Source organism: Aulonocara stuartgranti (genome assembly GCF_965226115.1).
Source record: "Aulonocara stuartgranti genome assembly, chromosome: 22".
Taxonomy (NCBI): Eukaryota; Metazoa; Chordata; class Actinopteri; order Cichliformes; family Cichlidae; genus Aulonocara; species Aulonocara stuartgranti.
In genome coordinates this window covers 18,740,945-18,761,465 of record NC_138957.1, presented here as the reverse complement: position 1 = coordinate 18,761,465, position 20,521 = coordinate 18,740,945, and the positions used below count along the sequence as shown (strand labels likewise).

The 20,521-nt window shown below is 42.4% G+C and overlaps 2 protein-coding genes across 4 annotated transcripts; both read right to left on the bottom strand.

Moving 5' to 3' along the window:
* Nucleotides 1–255: 255 nt before the first annotated feature.
* On the bottom strand, nt 256–8,101 carry zftraf1 (zinc finger TRAF-type containing 1). Of its 3 annotated transcripts, none has more exons than XM_082521811.1 (7): nt 7,517–8,101; nt 6,913–7,247; nt 5,762–5,856; nt 4,940–5,083; nt 3,705–3,916; nt 3,377–3,555; nt 256–2,353 (listed from the first exon to the last, which is right to left on the bottom strand). In XM_082521811.1, the coding sequence occupies exons 2-7, from the start codon at nt 7,198–7,200 to the stop codon at nt 2,141–2,143; spliced, it is 1,131 nt and encodes a 376-aa protein (XP_082377937.1). In that variant the 5' UTR covers nt 7,201–7,247; nt 7,517–8,101; the 3' UTR covers nt 256–2,140. The 3 variants fall into 3 exon arrangements, with proteins under 3 accessions (XP_082377937.1, XP_082377936.1, XP_082377935.1); XM_082521810.1 differs by having other exon boundaries at nt 6,913–7,262; nt 7,517–8,100; XM_082521809.1 differs by having other exon boundaries at nt 6,913–8,100.
* Nucleotides 8,102–8,901: 800 nt separating this feature from the next.
* dclk3 (doublecortin-like kinase 3) lies at nt 8,902–16,596 on the bottom strand. The gene is made up of 7 exons (XM_082521788.1): nt 16,334–16,596; nt 14,965–15,176; nt 14,352–14,483; nt 11,803–12,987; nt 10,571–10,703; nt 10,319–10,486; nt 8,902–10,199 (listed from the first exon to the last, which is right to left on the bottom strand). Exons 1-7 carry the CDS (start codon nt 16,398–16,400, stop codon nt 9,487–9,489), a joined length of 2,610 nt encoding a protein of 869 aa, XP_082377914.1. The 5' UTR covers nt 16,401–16,596; the 3' UTR covers nt 8,902–9,486.
* Between the last annotated feature and the right edge of the window lie 3,925 nt (nt 16,597–20,521).

The following is a 20,521-nucleotide window of genomic DNA, read 5'->3' as shown; positions in this document are numbered from 1 at the left end:
ATGTAGCCACTTGCATGCAGGCAATAACTGCCAATGTGTTATTGTTCAGGAGCTGAACAAGCCATTTTGTACTCAAAGTTATTCATATCTCCCCCCCCCCTTTCAAATTCAATGAAACATATCCATCATCCACACCGGGCCTTAAAATTAAATTTAGCTTTCATCTCTGCGGTGCTGAATGCATAATTTATACGGGCTGACGCCTTCGCCGAGCCGGGCCTATTTTTTTGCCCCCAACATTCAGACACGCAGAAGCAGGTTCCATGATCTTTAATAAAAGGCACATGTACAGCCATAGTGAGATGAGTGAGTCCACTGGCATAGAGACAAAGCATTAAAACACAGAAATACAGGAAGTAGAGGTCAGGAGGAGAGAGATCTATCTGCTTTACAGTAGAATCTACTTAAGTAACGTTGCTTCGCTTTCCTTCAAGTAAGTCTAACACTAATATGTCACCCTTGTTAGGTAAAACACCACCTCTCTACACACACACACACACAAACACGCACACACACGCACACCATCCATCACCACCTGAAGTCTGACCTTCAGAAAAAGCCTCTTGAGACGGCTGCTGATCTCTGAGCAGATGAATGAAGAAGTCCTGATCGCCCTGAGACTCTCTGAGGCTAACCCTGCTGCACAGATTTGGGGTGCGAGGGGGGGGATCGGGTGTAGAGACAACAGGAACTCACTCATGCTCCTGCTGAATCCCAGCACACACTTATACACTGTTCCTAGAAGTTCCTATGTGTCAGTCAGTTTGTGGTAATTTATTTAAACCCAGTGTGATCTAGTTAAAAAGCAAAGGTTCACCTGATTTATAACACAAACACACAAAAATAACAAAAACAACAAGTTAACACAAAAAAACCCTCCAGAAATGCACAATGAGAACTACACTGATCCTGTGATAATCCATCTACTAGATGACATTTCCTTTTAGAGATGCAAATAACAAATAAAGACGATAATTGACCAAAAATTAACTGACACACTGTGAACCCCTAGGGGACTTTCTTTTTTGGGGGGGGCTTTGAAGGTCTTGTGGTGGTCCTGCCTTGCTAGTAATGTCCTCTAAGCTTATACTGCTCACCTGGAGACACGTTTGCAAATAATCTCACAGTTTGGATCTGTCTACACTCACTCACTCATGTATGCACTACACAGGTGGCCGTTCACACGCTAAAACCCAACTAAAGAAAGAAAAAGTTCAGGGGTACTTAAATACTCGGGGTTAAGAGAAAATTAAAATGGTATTAGTGTTGAAGGTTAAATATAACCCCCAGCTGCAGGAATAAGTCGAAGAACTAAAACACATGCACGCAGCCAGGCCGTCTCTCCTCTTGATGAAATGCAGACCGGGGGGGTGGTGGAGGTGGGATGATGAGCTTCGCGGGGAAACTCAGGCGTACAGTGTGTAGAGGGAGGAGAAAAGACAACACAGACTAACACACACACACTCCTCCACGTGCTCCAGCTCAGCAGAGTCGGTCGCTCTGTTTTCACATTATCACGCGTCTTTGGGACACCTGAACAGGTGAGCAGAGTTGCGGCTGTGCTCCGGGGTCCCTGCCACACAACTCTGTTTCCCTCTCACCCATGCACACACACATGCGCACACAACAGCCACACCTGTTTCGGTTGGTGTGTGTGCTACCTTTGGCTGTGGGTGTCAGGAACTGAAAGGTCATTCACGAACCACAGGTACACACCAACATTTGGGAACTTCCCCCCGCCCCCTCCCGCTCCTCCACTGCTGCCGACATTCCCACCCGTGCCTTCGCAGGCTCCACCCCCGCCATCACAATCTCATATCAATGCCCACCCATCTCTATAGCAACTCACAGCTTTCTCGGGCAAGGGGTCTCACTATCTTTTAAAAGCAAAAGGAGGTATGTGTAATTAGTGGTGTGTGTGTGTGTGTGTGTGTGTGTGTGTGTGTGTGTGTGTGTGTGTGTGTGTGTGTGTGTGTAGAAGCGTGTACCCTGTGTGAAGGTGTGTGTTCATGTATTTGTTTTTGTGTTAAGAGGTATCAATGGTTCTGCGGTGTCTCTCTTTAATCATCACATCCTCTCTCTGACCCCTCACCCCCACCCCACCCCTGCTCCATCTTCCTCCTCCTTCTCTCGCTCCTCTTTATTTTTGGACTTGGAAGATGAACAGGCGCAGGTTGATGTTTTTGGCAGCCAGCAGTTTGTTGCACTCCACCGAGTCGGAGATGGGCAGCGGGACGTAGTCGGTCTCGTTGGTGTCGTTGCTGAAGGAGTGGTGGTGGATAACCGGCTTGATCCACACATCGTCGTAGGGGCCCTTCAATAGCAGGAAGGAGCACTCCAGGACCGAGTTTACCTGTGGAGACACATCCAGGTTAGAGCAGGGGGCCGGCTCCAGCTCGTGAGATCAAATTTTACAGTGAAAACTCATCTGAAAATCTCTGAACTTTGATCAGTCGGTTGGCGAGAATAAGCAACTTCAAAGTATCGCTGACATACACATTTATCATCAGAAATGCCCATGGGCTCTTCTATTACCTCAAATTTTCTTCTCCATAACTGAATTCCTCGCCCTCATAATGCAATAACTGGTGGTAATTTTAGATATTGCTGCTTTTTTCACAAAAAAGAGAAAATGTAAAAAAATGACACATAAAAACACTCTTGGTCTGTTCAGGCATGTCTCACTGTAACTGTAAAGGCAGCCATAATGCTGTGAAAATGTGCACATGTGTGGGGAGAAGCCATTTTTTAAGCCTTATTTTATGAGACTGTATGCATGCAATCCCAGTGACCACTGACACTGAAGTTACCGCAGCTTCTCTGTGCATTTAGACAGGGGTCTTGGGGTTGTTAACCTGCCTTATTTCTAACCTTTTGGTTAGTCTCTTCTAACCAAAAGTCTTTTAAAACTAAATAAATGTAGACTTCCCTTGAAGTTTTAAATAACAATCATTGTGTGTACAACCAATCTGCCTAAACCCGTAACGCTCTTTTCTTGGCTCTCATCTTTCAGAAACCATTTGAATTTTCTATGCAGCCCAAAATGGTTGACGAGTTTCAGTAATGTGAAGCGCACATGGTAACGTCTGTGTTCAAACAGAAGTACCTTGAGAATACTCTAATCTACCATGATAAACCAAATATCCCCTTAGCCTCTTCTTCTCTTCTTTCCAAAACTGTTTGAAATTTGTCTCTTGCACAAATGGTACAAGAGTCACGTTAGAGTCATGGTAACAGAGTTGATTATCTGTCTGTAAAGTCAGTTCCAGGACCTTAAGTGTCTCCAAACCTCTCCATTCAAACCACATCAGGCGAAGAGTGAAATCCAGCAAGCGTGAAGAAACCTAAAAATAAAGTAAGTGGGTAGCGAGTGTACCTTGCTCTTGAGGATGAGCTGGAAGGAGAGGGTGCGCTTGCAGGAGAGGTTGGGGTTGCGCTCGGAGTCGTTCACGCGGGCCTTCAGCACCCACGTCTGGTTGAGGACAGTGAAGCGCGGCGTTTCATAGTACAGACGAGTGATGAAGTCATCAGTGCGGTACGGCCTGAACTGCACCTCTGGGTGGATACACAAATGCAGCATGAATTAGAAAGGAGGAGAAAGGCTGTGATGAGGACAAAAACTGAATTACAGGCACAGATATCACCAAACAATTTTATCCTCTTTTTTATTTTTATTTATTTATTTATTTGGGGGGGGGGGTTACCTGTAAACCCAATCTTCTCGTAACACAGCAGGCTGAAGATGCTGTTGTACAGCTGCATGTCTCTGCGGTGGCTCTGGTCCATCTCTCCCAGTATTCCCATGAGTTCTGTTCCAGTCTTCGTGGGGTGTGAGCACTCACTCTCGTGTGCTGGTAGCTCATGAAAAGGACCCTGCCACGGGCAGCCGATCCTCTTGTACTTACACTGTGTCACCCTGGCAAGATAATGGTGGGGAAACAGCTGAGCGCAAAGGAAGCAAAGGCGTGGGTGTACATAAACGACATCCTTTCCACAGGTCCTTTGTGATAAATGCGTGACACGTGTAGTGATTGGACGTTACAGTCACCAAAGGTATTAATTAATGTGCGCTGGGAACTAAAGAAAATTAATGCTGCACTAAAGATGAGACCCAACCACAAGGAATAAATGCATGTATTCATATTAGCTACATCCTTTATAGCGGTGCTTTTCAGCGAGAACATGTTGACGCGCGCTATTAGTAATGTGAAAGGTACTAGTTAGTCTCTGCAACGAGGCACGCCTAATTGAAGCCATGCTTACATAAGTCAACCTTCTGACTGGAAAGTTTTGGCCTACGCGGACATTTAAAAAGGATTCCCAACAAAAACACCTGTAATCATGCACTGTAATTATGCCGTATTAAACTTCATATCTTAATGAGCAAACGGCCCCGAGGGTACGAGCCAACGTCAGCGCCTCCTCGCGGGAGACCGCCGTCATTTTCTGTGTGACCCGACCAGGGGAAAGAAAAAAAAACAACAAAAAAAATAACACCTGGCGAAACGGCAGTCGTCATAGCAACACTCGCACAGATACCAGTATTCTAAGCAGGGTCACCTATCGCTATAGCAACAACCCCATAGGACTTCATAAGGAGCCATGAGTATCACATACAAGATAATGTGCAGTCTGTAATCATGTTAGTGGTTTTTCTCCTCTGGAGTAGCTGCTTCACCACATTAACCCCGTGTGATCCTGCAGCGCGTCAACACACACACACACACTATCATGCTACTGTCACATGTCCGTATGTTTACTCTCCTGAGCCCACTTCATTTGATGCTTTTGGGGCCTTTTGTAAGAAAAGTGGCTGGAACTCATTTCTCACTTTCTCTGGCTACAAGTGCTGCAAAACTTGGAAAAACTGTCATTCTGTGTGTGTGTGTGTGTGTGTGTGTGTGTGTGTGTGTGTGTGTGTGTGTGTGTGTGTGTGTACCTGTCTTGGCACTCCTCTTTCTGGTGTCTCTCTAAGCTGGAGCGGGGGAACTGTTTTAGGCAGAAGGTACAGTCTGTCGGCAGCTCACTGACAGCCTTCTCCACCGCGAGGTTCCTGCAGCACAGGTTCTTGCTGATCTCACACCTACACAAACAGGGAGAAAAAGCATAAATCACACCTCAGGGCAGGGGTATATTTAAGATTTGAGGTATGTAGAATATACTGACGCAAAGTAAAGCCAAGAGCCACTGAGTACTATGTCTTTTGTTGCCAAGCGTACTATAAGGCTGAGTAAAACTAATTAAGGTGTTTTTGTGTTTGTGCAAAAATTCAGATGTCAGACAAACATGCTTCAATAAACCTAATTAAAAATTCAACCGTGAGAATGTTTCTCTTATAAGAGGCCCAGTGCTAACAAGCAAAAGATGAAATATAAAATATTAAGCAGCAAATGTCGCTGGTTATAGTTTTGTTTAGCATGCTTTCTAAACATTTGGATCTACTCCAGCAGCTTCTTCTCACTATAATGACTGTAGATCCATAATAGCTGGGTACACAGGTGGCACTAAACTTTGTATGAACATTGTCACACATACAGCGATTATTAACATCTATATGTTTTCTTTTTTTAAATATTATAAATCCAAATTCTTTTGATCCTCATATATATTATATGTTTGTTTGATCATCTCCCTGCGAATGCGACGTTACATACCCCTTTGCGTTTCTTTCACGAGTCACGTTTAATTTATGTCACCCTTAAGCTTAACTTACCGGTCCCCAAAATCGGGATCCACACTGGCATTTTATTTGCTGGTTTACCTGCAATTGGGACATGTGGCCTGTTCCTCCTTCAGACGGGAATCAGCCAGAAGGTGGATAAAACAGCCAGCGCACATCAGGTGTCCATTGGTACACTAGTAGGACAAAAACAAGATGCTGACGGGTCAATCAGAAGGTCTGAGGAAAGTGATAAATTATCTTGTGATGTTGTTAAACAGGAAGAAACCTAGAGAATAAATATTGACTTAAATGTGTCAAATATTAATGAAATAACAGATCATATGTTACATGGGTTTATTTAAATAATAAACTGGAACAACTTATAAATATGAAAGAGTGGTCAGTTTAATTTATATTCATATTACAACAAATAATTTAGTGTAAAACCATTCAACACGTTTGCTTAAATGTTTGGTTATTTATAATTTTGGTTAAGTTGTAATACTGAATTGGCTATATCTGCTGAACAGGCTGTCTGCCTCTTTCTGTGAAATATCTGACAGATTATAACTCAAAGAAGAAACTATACTTCTTTTTACATAAATGATGTCATTTTCTGTGTGAAACTGGGCTTAACAAACCTAGCACAATATATCTGGATGCATGTGCAGAATATTATGTATTGAAAGAACATAGCGTTGTGTTTATATTACCGATAAATGTTAAAGATTAACACTGTGTAGTCAGGCATGTAAATGCAGATGACTACCTGGACAATGATTGACTTAGCAAATGTGCTCCTTTGACATTGACAAGAGAAGTTTGGGGTTATTATGTAGAAAGCTGGGGTAAAGATCAAGGAAAGGACAAAAGATTATTCCGATTTAGGTTTTGGGAGTCTTATGAGGGGTTGGGGATGTAGTTTTTCTGTTTCTCTCTTTCTCTCTCTGAGGATAATTCACAGTATTATGTTATAAACTTGAGCCAGTACAGCTGACCACCTGGCCTGGTTGTGTCTGGTCTCTTGGCCTCATGGCTCAATCTGCTGTTGACACTTGGGGCCTTTGTCGGATCCAGTATCACTAAAAATAAATGGAGCTGGCCAACACATTCAACAGGTTGACAGTGGGGATTGAGGGCTGGGGACACATGGGCAACTTCTATTATGAGGTTGAGCTGGTGTGCTGATGTTTGTTTGGGGTTGTGGGGTGGGTGGAGGGGGCCAGATTTGTGATTGACAACATGTTTACCTGGTATACAGACGCCTTGGGCAAGTCTAGGCACACGGTGCAGCACAGCACTGAGTACAGTCTCTCCTCCAGCTTCCCTGCCTCTCCCTCGGGTAATTTCACCCTCTTCTTGGGTGGCTCGTCTGGGTTTGGCTCGGGCCCTTCTCGACGTATCGCGACCTCCTCTTGCATGGCTGCGACCCCAGCGACAGCCTCCACAGCTACCCCCACGGCCCCGACCCCTAGGCCGGCCGAGGAGGAGCCAGGGGCGGCCGCAACGCCTACGTCTCGCTCTTCCAGTGAAGACATGACGGTGGCTTTCTTGAAAAGCCTGTTATGTACCTGCCGCGACCAGGCTGAGCCCGAAATACCTGCAGGTTAGCTCGGGGTTAGCTTACCACCTGTCAAGCTAACGGTCAGCTGACAGCAAGCTAACGTGAGCTATGCTAGCGCTTCGGCAGTCAGGAAGGAATGCAGGCCAACTTATTGTTAACGCGACCCTACATTCACAAACTTGTATCTTAACACGCCAATTAATGAATAATAACGACAGCATGTGCACAATGTAATCACGACTATCTGATAAATTAAATGTCGACTTTTTGGGGGGAGGGGGGTGACTTACAGTTAGGCTAGCAGACTATGCGGCTAGCTACGTTGACAAAAACACAGCAGTCCTCTCCCTCTGCCCAGGCAGAACAAAAACAACCCGGGCTCTCTCAGCTGTTGGTGCCCTCTCTCGACGCCGTTACTCGCAATGACAGCGGCTTACAACACCAGCGGGCCCGGCTCGGCTGCTCCCTGCGTCCCTGCTCCGGTACCGGCTGACTGTCCGCGGGACTCGCGGGACGTGTCGGTGATTAAAGCTGCTGCTGGAGACAGTTCCGTTGGGACTTGTCTCTCTAGCTACACAGCCATCTTTGTTTTTTTGGGGGTTTTTTTTCTCCTGTCCGTCTCCCCCCGACTTCACCCCACACAGCCTTTTACGACTCCAGGTCAATTTCGTTAATACTCAGACAGGTTCTCGATTTAGATTACTAGCAGAGACGCAGATATGAAAGTAAATATTTGTCTGTCTCTGCCAGGGCCTCTTATGCGCCAGTAACTACTATAGCACAGCCGTGAATGGGCTGACAGCGGAATGTTTTGTTGTGGCAGATGACTTGGGGTATTTAAAGAGTTTTTAAAGGCGCATGCGTAGTGTGCACCTGTGGGTCAGCGTATGGCAGGGCTTGAAAGGTGACTAAAACCTGATATGCGACGAAATTAGGGTACTACACCAAAGCACACATGCTCTATATAATTTAAACTGTATATATTATAACACCGTGATAACATATTTACTAATAAGACTGCTGTGTAACAAACAAATAAATATAACTTTTATCAAAACCTTTTGACTAAAATAACCTCGTTTCCGGTACTCTGGTACGCCGACTCGATGTTTATATCCCTGCTGCAATCTATCAAACCGGGTTCATCTGATGTTGCTTATTAAGGATACATAAATTATTCAGCCCTAAACATGTAGTGCTCGAATAACTACCACTACGAAGCCATAAGCATTTATAAGAGTTTGCATGTCCTAGATATTTGTTTGAGGAGCACCGAGGGCTGGGAGGGTTTCATATGTAAAGGATGGGGGTGTTATGCCTGTGCTTTGGCTGCTTTGGGTGGGGTGGGCAGGATGTCAGAAGGTCAGCTGTTTGCAGTCAGGAGGGACAGATCTAACCACTCCCACTGGACACACAGATCTGCCTTATTTGGTCTGTGTGGAATGGCCTGCAGCCCCACTCAGCTATGTACACACACTTTACCTAGTAGCCCTATGTGCTCACCCTGTTAGCGGTGTTGGGCAATCTTCATTACTTACTTGAGCTTACCACATACCCATTTGCCACAGATGGCTGTCTGTCATCACACAGGATCAGTAACATAAACTCAAATTTACAGAAGCTGGTTATACCCAACACACTGTATTGCCAACAGAATTTATTTGGACAAATAATATACAAATGTATGTATATTTTTATTTCATGAGCAGATAACAAACTAATGTTGCTAGATAAATAAGACAGATTTCTAGGAAAGAACATCTAGTATAAAAGTATATCAAGTATAAAAGGAAGCTGGATCAGCTTCAGCTTACAGCTAAAAATAACTACTAAAACCAGTGGCATACATGACCTTTTACTCTCAAAGTTAACCATAATTTGCAGAAGAAAAAGAAAAAATACCAAAAATTGACTAAAAAATGCATTTTTAATGCACCAGCATGTAAAAAAATCAGAAACTGCGCTTCACTATTTTCCTTTCCATCCTTCTCTCACAGTATTGCACAGACAGTGCTTTGGTCATTACTTGGTCATTACACAACACGGTGATTAGTTTCTGATTGCAGGATAAATGGATTACATACATTTATGAGATGTATCCAGCCTCATTAATCCGACCATATTCATCCCCAGGAGAGTAAAAATCGCTTCATCTGCAGGCCATTGAAGGATTCAGCTGCCAAGAAATCAACAGTATTGTCCGGAACAATGAAATTAATGACCCTGATCTCATCACACAAATGGGAGATTGACAGTAACATCAGGACAGAGTTGGAGGGTGGGCGATGGTGGTGGCATGTGCGTCTGGTTTGTTATGGTTTTGCGGTGCAGAAGTTAAGTTCTGTTGATGCAGAGAGGAAGCAGGGGTGGAGGATGGGTTGGTTGGAGGTGTAGAACCTGTAGGTGTCTGCATTCTGGTCTGTTTTGCTTGTGTCTTAATCTGTGGTAGAAGTTCAGTTTCAGCTGCTGTGGGGGAATCAAGGTGATTGAATTTAGAGTTCAGCAGCTTTGGACTTGGACACTGTGTTTCTCGTCTATCTGTAGAGGCAGCCTCTGGTTTATGTTGACCAGTCGAAGCCTCTGAGGGTGTGTGCTCTCCGTCCTGTGGGGATAAGTGGCTTGCCTCCACTAGATGTTGCTCTGCTGGTTTGTTCTTATCCTGTCCTCTTCCACTGCTCATTGCTGTTTGTCTCTCATCTTGTCTGCCGAGCTCCTTCAGTGCGTTCTCCTCATTGATGGCGCGTTTTCTTGTTTTGTCTGTCAGTGATTCTGTTGTGTTTGTTTTAGGTGGTTTCTGGACTGTTTCTGGTTTTCCTTCAGTGGCTTCTGTGTCTCTCGGAGTTTTGTCTGTGAGCGCCCTCTGCTTGCAAGTTGAAGCCATTGCTTTCACCCAGGGATGCAGGAGGGTCTGCTCTGCTGTCAGCCTCACGGTGGGGTCCGGCTGAAGGAGAGCTCGGATGAGGCCTCTCGCTTCTGCACACGAGTGCACACAGAGAAAAAACACGCTGTAAATATGTGTGTATACACATATTTGCTTTTACACTTTTACACGAGTACTTTTACTTTTACTTGTACACTTATACTTAACTCACCCTCTGATATGGGGTCCCAGTAGGGGGATGGAAAATTAAGCTGTGCCTGCTTTATTAGCTGGAACAGCTCTACCTGGTCACGATTACGACTGCGAAATGGGGGGAAGCCACACACCAGGATATAGAGAATCACACCCAGAGCCCAAACATCCACTGCTACACCATAACCTGACAGTCAAAAAACAAGTACAACTTTTCAGAATAACAAAACGCAACCCAAATTCAGGCAGAGGAGTCACATAAAGTCCTCACCTGTCTCACAGAGGATCTCTGGGGCTACATATGTGGGTGTGCCACATATGGTGAAGACTGGCTCAGTTACAACCATGGCAAGACCAAAGTCTCCCAGCTTCAGCCTGCAGATGCCAGCAGCGACTTGCTCTATCTGAGAAAGGGAGTAGGTGAAATAAAACACAGACGGAGTGAGCCATGGAGGCAAAGTTGGGTTTGAATTTTTTGAGTCTTTGAGGTCATCAAAATATTTATCCCGTTGACATTTTTGTGCATCTTGGAGTTTAAAAAATAATTGCACTTTCTTACTCTACAGACATTATATATAATACTTGTATGATGATCTGACAGCACACTTGTGTTGATGTGGCTGTTTTGGTTTATGAAGTCAGAGAGTGTGTCAAACTCGAGTGTTGGTGGGAGAAAAATTTGAAGAATAGCTGCTATAATCTAAAGTCATTTTGTGGCGGTTCTCCTTCTAACCTCAGTTTGTGTAGCGTACTACAAAGTTCAGTTCTAGGCTCAGTCTTATCTGCTAGACTTAAGATTACTAGACACATAAAGGATCTCAACTACCATCTGCTTTTAGCAGTGTTTTTTTTTTAAATCTATATTTATCTCTGTTTATTCATTATTATTAAACTGTATCTATTTGCTTTGGGGTTTTGTTTTTTTAATTTTTGTATTCTAACCACAAATCTAGAAAGGTATTAGTTTAACAAATGTTACTTAACATGATGGGCATGCGACAAAACTATGACCGACCTGTTTTGATTTCATAAAAAATATACTTTGTACTTTTATTTGATGTTATGTTTTGCTGTGTGCATGCATGTGTTTTGTTGCAGAAGTATCCTTTCATTTGAGTTATTTTCATTTTGTTTTAGCACGCATGTATTGTGTCACACACTTGCCAACTCATCTATGCACTGCTTTAAACCACTAATATTGACTTATGTTAGGTTTTATGGTGTGGGTGTCTCATTGGTGTAATTATTGATGTTACACAATATGTATGTTGTGAAACATAAATAACATGAGAAGGCAGACTTCTGCTAACTAAGTTAACAAAGTGTTTTTGCCAGGGGCCCAATTGTGTTAATGTTTGTTGTCACCCTCCTTAAGGACCCCTTTTAAGCCAGGGAAAACCCTGAATAGTATTATGTTAAAATGAAAAAAAGAAGCTTGATTACCATTTTTTACACACAAGACCTTGAGAACCCAACAATCATTCTCACTACCCTGAAACCCACCAGGAGGTTCTCTGGCTTGAGGTCTCTGTGGACGATGCTCTTGCAGTGGATATAATTCAGAGCTTCACTCACATCTGACACCATCAGTCCTGCCTCTGCCTCTGAAAACTTTCCCCGGTCACTGATGGCCTCAAACAGATCCCCTCCACTCACCAGCTCCATCACCAGATAGGAGTGAGTGTTTGTGTGGTGGTGAGCGAACAGCCGCACTATGCGAGGGTGACGCAGACTCCCCAGGAGACTCAGCTCATTCTGCATCATGTGCTCTCGACCAATCAGTTTGGTCCGCTCTACTATTTTGATGGCGAGGGTTTGACCATTGTCACGACGGCGGCACTCTCGCACCACCGCAAAGTTCCCGTCTCCAACCACACGTCCAAATTTGTAGCATTGCTCAATGTCTGTCAGGGTGACGTCTCTGCCATCGGTGGGGGGGTCAGAGGTTTCTTTATTCTGTGATTCTTTAAGAGCTTCACCAATGTCTGGAGCTGCACTTTGAATATGGCTCTTCTCCTCATCTCTGCTGATTGGTCGAGGAGATGATGGGTTGTTATAGATATCCGGCTTTATTGCCTCCTGCTCTTTTTGCCTCTTTGACACAGGAGGAAGTGGGACCCTCGCTGATAGCACACTGATCGGTTGTGGACTCTGATGTTTAAGTCTTCTCACTAAGCAGTTTTCACAAAGTGCAGGAGATGGTATGTCTGCATTTCTTGGAACCTCTTCATGTTTAAAAGGATCAATCAGAGAAGGCTGATGCACTCTGACTCCTCCCCTCACATTTAGCCTCTGCAGGTGGTTGGGAAGGTGAACAGATTTTCTGCATGAATTCTTTTTATGAAACTTCTGTGTGTCAGAATTATATTTGTCTGCCTCATGTGTGTCTGTATGTTGAGATGTGTGAGTATTAGTATAAGGCTTGGCATGTGTATTTGTGTCTTGGCATGTCTCTTGGTTAGTCCCACTGTTGTCGGTCCCTTCGCTGTACCCACTGTCAGCCTTGGCTGCTTTATCTGGCGGTGGCCTTAGTCTCTTCTCCCAGGCCCGCTGCGCACTTGATCGGTAATGTGAATGTTCTGGAAATAATTCCTCCAAAGCTTCCTGCACACTGCTCAACTCAGGACGAGCCTTACCAAGAGCCAGGAAGGCGACCTCCCCTCGGAAAAAATCACACACACCCTTAACCTGTGATAGACAGAGACAGTGGTGAAAAAAACACACTCACAGACATCAGATCTGCAGCAAAAATTCTATCAATTTCATAAGGCTGCTAAAATATTTATATTTAATATAAAATCATGTTTTTCTTTTTGATCTTTTCCACCTCTTTTAATTTCATGTACTGTGATTATGTGGCTGTAGCAACCTATATTAAAATGCTCTGGCTAATTATAAAAGCAAAGTTAATAGATTTTGTGCAATGATTTATTTGTCTGAGAAATATACTATCAATGTGCATTATTTTGCTCAACATTGTACAGAGCAAACTGTGAGGGATGCTTCTCAGATTAAACCTGTGAAAAATGTGCAACTTATTGTGAAAAGAAAACATTGAATATCTTTTATTCTTAGCTAAGTTTATATTGGTTCATTTGTCAGTCAGTTGTGGAGTACAGCAAAGCCTAACACGGTCTTGAAGACCTGGATCCCCTAGTCCCAGTCTTTGTCACTTTTACATACACACCATACTGCTTTATGTCCAAATATGTTTTCTCTGTGTCCAAATCAGACCATTCAAAACATTTTTGAACACAAAAGAAAAAAACAACAACTGTGCACCTTGCACAAATGGGGTTTTATAGTTGCACATTTTCCCCCTCAGTCTGAAAGTCTGAAATATGTGCCAAATATAAATAATATTCATATGAGATGATTTGCAAATCTCAGAGCCTTATACAGTATTTTATTAACAGATCTTTTTTTAATTTGATAGCAGCAACACATCTCAAAAGTTGGAAAACTAAGTGGTACTAAAAAGAAACAGCCAGAGGAATAATTTAGAACTTTAGGTTAATTGTGATCAGGTCAGTAACATGGCTCAACCATCTATAACAAAAAATATTAACAAATTACAGAAGAATTTCAGAACAATGTAAAAACACATCATTATCAAATAGTAAAAATTAACCTAAAAATATAAAAACTTTGAATATCCAAACATCTACAGTGCATAACATCGTCAAAAAATTCAGAGAGAAATTCTGGAAAAATCTCTGTGTGCAAGAGGCAGGGCAAAAAAAAATCTGTGTTGGATGTCTTTGATCTTAAAAAATGGTACATTTTCTGAGTTAAAACATTTTATATATTTTCAATGCTCTACTGTAAATAAATGTTCAGTTTATAAAATATGCAAGTCGTTCCATTCTGTTTTTATTTAAATTTTACACAGTTTCCCAGCTTTTTCAGAATTGAGGTTGGAGTAAATGACCACAAATCTCTACATTGAACTGTATACTGAATGTGTGGGGTGCAGGAGGTTAATAGGGGTGCCTTCTGCACATTTTTGCCTGCTCCTTTTTCAAGATAATCTGGTCATGGTTGGGCCTCACCTCTCGTGCATGAGTTGTGTAAAGACGTGTGACTCTAGCTCTGTGCCAGCGAGGAAATCCCAGTGCCTCTGAGATATCCAACAGCAGTTGCTCAAAGGACACCACACCCCTGCGGTTCAACAATACTGTTACCTTGCAAGCCCAGAGACAAAAATCACTGTTAGGTTAGGAAATTCATCCCATCTAAATTATATTCTTAGAAATTGAAAACATCAAATCATCACTTTTAGAAGGGATTTATAAATCATCAATATTGTCTTTAAAGTGGTTAATAAATCAGGTTGATTCTAAGCTATTAATAAGAATCACTTTTAGAGTGTCCCTTCTTTTCTTCTACTAACACTTCCTTTATCTTATTGGGTCTTCTCTTCATTAGATAAACATCTCCAGTGGACTGTATGAGCACTTCTGATGAAGAGTTGCCATGAATCAAGCCATCATTGTGTTGCATTATTATCAAATAGAAAGCATTAAAGTCACCACAGGGGATTTTTTGATATCGTTTTAATCCAAAAATGGTTGTAATAACATGTCTCATAAATAGTCTGTGAGGCACTAGTAAGATTGTGCCTTATTTTAAAGAGCTACCAAAAACAGTCAACATTTAGCTCACCTTCCGTAGTGTGCTTTGGCTACATGGGCGGACAATGGTGACCAGATGAGGCCGCTCAGCGCTCTCCTCTGCATGCCGGGTGTGGAATAGGGGGAGGAGAGGAGGAGGTGGAGGAAGAAAGTGGGACCTGCGAGCATGTTCTGCAGGATGAGGGTGAATGGGCCAGGGCTGGGGGACCCCAACTGGACGTTTCGACATGGGTACAGAAGGACCTGAAGCAAAGGGAGGGGTAGAGGAACAAACACGGAAACCAAGTTGGATTTATGAATGTGTGCTATAACACTGACTGAAGTTGACATGGCTGGTAGATCTCTTGTAGACTTGTATACAATAGAAACTCATAAGTAACACAACACCCGCTCCTCATCCTGTGAGCCTGTGTGAGTGTGAAAGCAAATCCGGCTGATCAGATTTGAGTGTTTTCCATCCTACAGAGTCCAAAGGCCATTTGAGATTCCTCAAGCACCTTGCCCCGTCGGCTGAATTATTTAGGCTTCCTTAAGTCATGAAAAGCCGTTACAGATATACACATGCCCACACCAACAAAAGCTTGTGTGACCTATTTAGGGCTCAGCAAAATCTGCATGATTAATGAATCATTAGAGACCCACACAGCATCTTTGACATTTCACTTTCTGGCAATGCGGTGAGACAGAGAGATGCTATCCATTCAGTCAGCAGAGCTGTGGGTTTTATGTTTTGTTTCCACACAAAGAACAACGGACAAAGACACAAGACTTTACCTTTAACATGAGCAGCCCCCCCCCCCCCCCTCCCCCAAATGTGAGCAAACACACACACACTCAAAAAGCTTTTCAGAGTGGACACAGAAAAACATTCATGTCCCATAAAGAGCCAGCTGTGACCAGTCAAAGAAGACTGAATCAGCCTTTTTTCTGTGTGTGTGTGTGTGTGTGTGTGTGTGTGTGTGTGTGTGTGTGTGTGTGTGTGTGTGTGTGTGTGTGTGTGTGTGTGTGTGTTTTGAGCTTAGGCCATATATATTGTGAGGTTAACTATTTTTCATGCCCTTTGCGGGCTAGCCTTTTTCAAAAGAGCCATTTTAGCATGACGTTATAACACAGGTGTTACTAATCTCATTAATTAAGCCCCAAATATATGAGGATATGAATATCAGAGACCATTAATATCAATTAACATAAAAACGTTTTCTAAAGCTTACCTCGTTTCAGAATGGTTTCTATGAAAAAAAGGGTCTTTAAGATTTTAGTTAAATAATATTTGTATTTTTTTAGTAGCTAAAAGCGAATGTTTCCCACCTACTTTTGTAGTTCAAAGTTTTGGCTGAGACACTCAGTTTTAAATTATTTTAGCTGCACGTAAACTCGATTCAGCCCGACCAAAGACTCACCTGACAATCTTAATTTAGCGTTACGCCCCCCTTCGCATCCATACCGTGCTTTCTGTGAGGGAGTCATGTCTTTCGAAACAATAACATTTAACAAAAAACAAAACAAAAAATACAGCGAATTAAATTAAAACACAAATGATAAAAAAAATATATTCAAAAACCAGCGACTCTTATTTCCTGCTCGGCTTTATTCCTCCATGAGCTACTGCTGTCATACCGCCTCTTAGCTTTCACGTAAAGTAACGGGATGCTCTGAGAGAGGGCCCTGTAGCTACTGTGGTTGCTATGGATACAGGTCAAGTTGAACGGATGGAGAGGGGAAAACACCGGAAGCTCAGCGAGTTTGACGTCAAAATAAAATACTTTGAATCAGTGAGCATTGTGTTGCATCTAGATGTGTGTGTCTCCCGAACTTGATACTTTTAAAAAAATCCACACATATTTATCACGGCAATTAATTACTCTACTGACATATTAAACAAACTAATAGCTCGAGATGGCTAACGATTGTAGCGGGCGCGTGGCTTTATTTTGAGCATTTTTACCGGAAGTATTCAGTTTTGTCTTCAAGACTTGACACCGAGTATTATTGATTTCTTTGAATAGAGTGGACTGATTCTACAGCATACATCTTTGATGACTTTGAAAAGCAAGAATTGGGTTCACAGGTTTGCATTTATTTTGGAATTTCTCTAATCCAGCGGTTCCCAACCTTTTTTGCGCCACGGACCGGTTTATGCCCGACAATATTTTCATGGACTGGCCTTTAAGGTGTCGCGGATAAATACAACAAAATAAAAGTAGCGAAAAAAAGAAAATTTATTCATAACACACATGAAAAGACCCAGGAAAACCGAGTAAACGATAAAAACGATAACAAAATAACGCTGAAAACCGATGAAAACTCTGAAAACTATACATTTCACACCTGAGCCTCAACTCTCGCGGCCCGGTACCAAACGACTCACGGATCGGTACCTGTGTGTGTGTGCGCGCGCGCGCCTTAGCAACTTGCACCTAACCTCAGGGGTGAGTTTGGGATCATTAAGGGTTAAAACCCAGACACATTTCTGACAGGCCAACAAAATAGTTAATCTTTTTCAGATTCATATCTTAACCTTAGATTCAGGTCTATATTTTCTCATAAAAAGTCTACCTGTAAGTGATTGTCGCTATTTTATTTATTTCGCAATATTTCCCACAGTCCAGAGACTTTCATGTTTAATTTGATTAAGGTTAAATGGTGATTCTAAATTGGCCAGAGTGTGAATCTCTGCGTTAACCCTGTGATAGATTGGCAACCTGTGCAGAATGTACCGCCTCTTGCCCTATGACAGCTGGGATAGGCTCCAGCTTCAGCCATGACCTTGAACTGGATAAGTGGAAGAAAATGGATGGATAGATAGGATTTGGTTGATCTAGTGGTTAAAAACACAGCATGGGCCTTATTGCTGGTTTAAATCCACATCAGCGGCATTCACTGTGTGCCATTGCGCTCTCTTTTGCCCTTGTTTTCTTACTTTACTCTTTGTATATTTGGATTGACAGTCCTAGAAGATGATGACTTCATGGCTTAGAGGTTTAAAACAGTGAACATGTAAGAGAAGAGCCAAGTTTTTTTTAATATCGAGGAGCTATGCTTGAATGTCTTTGCCAGTTTCGTCCTCCATTCATCTTCAAAATTCTCAGAAAAGAGAGAACATGAACTGACTCGTCTGTGCTTAAAGCCAGCTACTGTCCTTGTGAAATCACTTTATGTTTCAACCACAGAATGAGGGAGAAAAATGAATCCCCAAACAAAGCCTTTTATATCACAAAGACTGGAGATATGGTGACAATTCACAGTGACGGAGGGGGAGAGGAGCTGCCAGTCTCAAGGGGGTTACCAGAGTTTCACAGATGGAATTTAACACACATACACAATGAAACACACAGTTTGTAGTTGATCTTTAGATACGCTGCCCCCACCCCCACCCCCACCCCCCACACACAACTCTGTCTCCCAGGATACCGTTGATATTGGATCAGGAAGCATCAACAACTTCTGTTCCGGCTCCTGATCCTGGACGCACCACTGAAACGTAACAGTGCGTGTGTTTTCTCAAAGAGAGGACAAAAGCTCAGATGACTGCTAGGACTATATTTATTATTTATTTTGCCTTTATATCAGGAGGAATACCAGCTTTTTTAATATTTATTGTTATTTTATACACTTTAACTTCAGAGTACTTCAGCAGGGAGCTCAGAAGAGCCGTACCTGGAGCTGAACCAATTTTTTCTATTAAGGGAGAAAGAAGTGGAGACCCTGGAGGGTTAATGTGGATAATTTCTCTGCCATTTGTTGCTAATTTTCGTGAAACTTTGTTAGAAATGTGGGTCACAGGCAAAATAATATCCAGTGCTTCACTTTCTTCATGAGGTTTTGCAGCACGACACTTCCACTGATGCAATCACATTCACATTGATTCAGTCTTTTGGATCGAATCCTTGGCCAGATAATATTAACAAGTTTAAATCAGGGTAAATATCTCAGATGTTGTAATTTTTGATTTACGTGTTCACATAATTGCACTTCATGTTTCTGACCAGCAGATGTGGCTCCTGTACTCACTATATCTTCCTGCCTGCAGAGAGGACTTGGTTCCATGTGGTTTTCTTGAAAAGGGCTAAGCGATTCCTTGGAAGAGCCATCCAGCTACAGAAACCTGAATCAGCTGTAAGATGCTGCGGTGCGGTGCTGTGTTTCTCTCTGACTGCTTTTTGCAAAACATACAAATTCCAAAGAAGACGACAGGTTGACTCAGCACTCTGTCCTTGAGTGACTCAGTCTGTTTTTCCTCTTTAAAGCTTGTCGATAGGTACTGGAGGATATGCAGAGTAAATCTAGGATTTTGAGCTTAGGCGTATCAGATGCGGTAAACAAATCAAGTCAGTGCTGGTGCTTTCTAATAAGCTAAAAGCCTTTCAGAGACGAACTTTTGGGTTGGCACGCTTTAAGAAATCTTATTTTAATTATGCTTTCTCTATCTTTTTAACTTACTTTTAAATTAGCCAGGATGCTTCTCTGCATGGACTCTCTGAACCCAGTGGCTAAAAGAGTTGCACTTTATTAGTGTTACTGGTTAGTAACCATTAACGAGAAGCTGCTGTTGCGCATGTCATAACAGGCACCACACACCCTGGATGCCATCTGTTTGGGCTCCACTCATCCAAACATCCATGACATTTAAAAGCTCTGACACAGTCAAAGTCAGGCATCTTTTGACTAACCCAGGCATATGCAAACGTTACTGTCAAAGGAGCCATTTTTCATCTGTATGAACCCCATAATCATATTTAGGTTAAGTATATACTAACTTATCCGTATTATATGTGTAAATATTTTCTTACTATTACCTTTTTGCCATGTGTGAACTCTGCAGCTGCAAAGTTGCATTACAGAAACAACATGTTTTGTGCCGATTATTAAATTATAGAACCAAATCAACAACAGTTGTTTTTCCATTATTTTTTTTTATTATCAACATAACAGAACAATTATGAAGTGGAGGAAAAACAACCCATTAGCATGTTTAGGCCTATTTTGAAAATGGAGTAGCTATAAAGCCACGCAGGCCACTTTGAACCCTACCAGTGTTTGTGCAGATGAATCAGAGTAAAAGTACTCCACTGTGTTCACAAATAAAAAAAAAATAAAAGCTTTGAAAATAGAAACATTTAAAAACAGCCTTCAGCTAATCAGGAAGAGCACTGAGTCAATAGTGTTGGTGGAGGAAGCAACATACTGTTAAATTCTTTATTTTCTACAGTGACATCCACAGCAGGACTCCAGATGAGCCATTTGTATACACGCATCCATGTTAACCACCGCTACTAAAGTTCCTCAAAACTACAAAAGTCAGGCACCAGGTCATAAGTGTATGGGGTGACCCACAAAATTCTATTTACCAGTTGAAAGCTGGAGAATAAGTCCTGTGCAAAAACGAAAGAAAAAAATCGTCATTACCACGTTCATATTCATCTGGTTTTTGCCAAAGACTGGAAATGATCACAGACTGGTCACATGAGCCACATGTCCGTGGCTGACTAGTCATGTGATGCCACACATGCCTCAAACTTAGACACAAACCACAAGTGACAGTCGGGTCATTACAGTCTGTCTCTCTCCCTTTCTATCGACACTTTATT

Excerpts from the sequence above, each read along its gene's own strand:
- zftraf1 (XM_082521811.1), bottom strand. The coding sequence starts at position 7,200 with ATGTCTTCACTGGAAGAGCGAGACGTAGGCGTTGCGGCCGCCCCTGGC. Across the intron at positions 5,857-6,912 it reads CCAAGGCGTCTGTATACCAG|TGTACCAATGGACACCTGAT; the intron begins GTAAACATGTTG and ends TTGTCCTACTAG. Across the intron at positions 5,084-5,761 it reads GCCACATGTCCCAATTGCAG|GTGTGAGATCAGCAAGAACC; the intron begins GTAAACCAGCAA and ends CTGTTTGTGTAG.
- dclk3 (XM_082521788.1), bottom strand. The coding sequence starts at position 16,400 with ATGACTCCCTCACAGAAAGCACGGTATGGATGCGAAGGGGGGCGTAAC. Across the intron at positions 10,704-11,802 it reads TCAAGCCAGAGAACCTCCTG|ATAGAGCAAGTCGCTGCTGG; the intron begins GTGGGTTTCAGG and ends TCCCTTTCTCAG. Across the intron at positions 10,487-10,570 it reads AGAGATCCTCTGTGAGACAG|GTTATGGTGTAGCAGTGGAT; the intron begins GTGAGGACTTTA and ends TTTGACTGTCAG.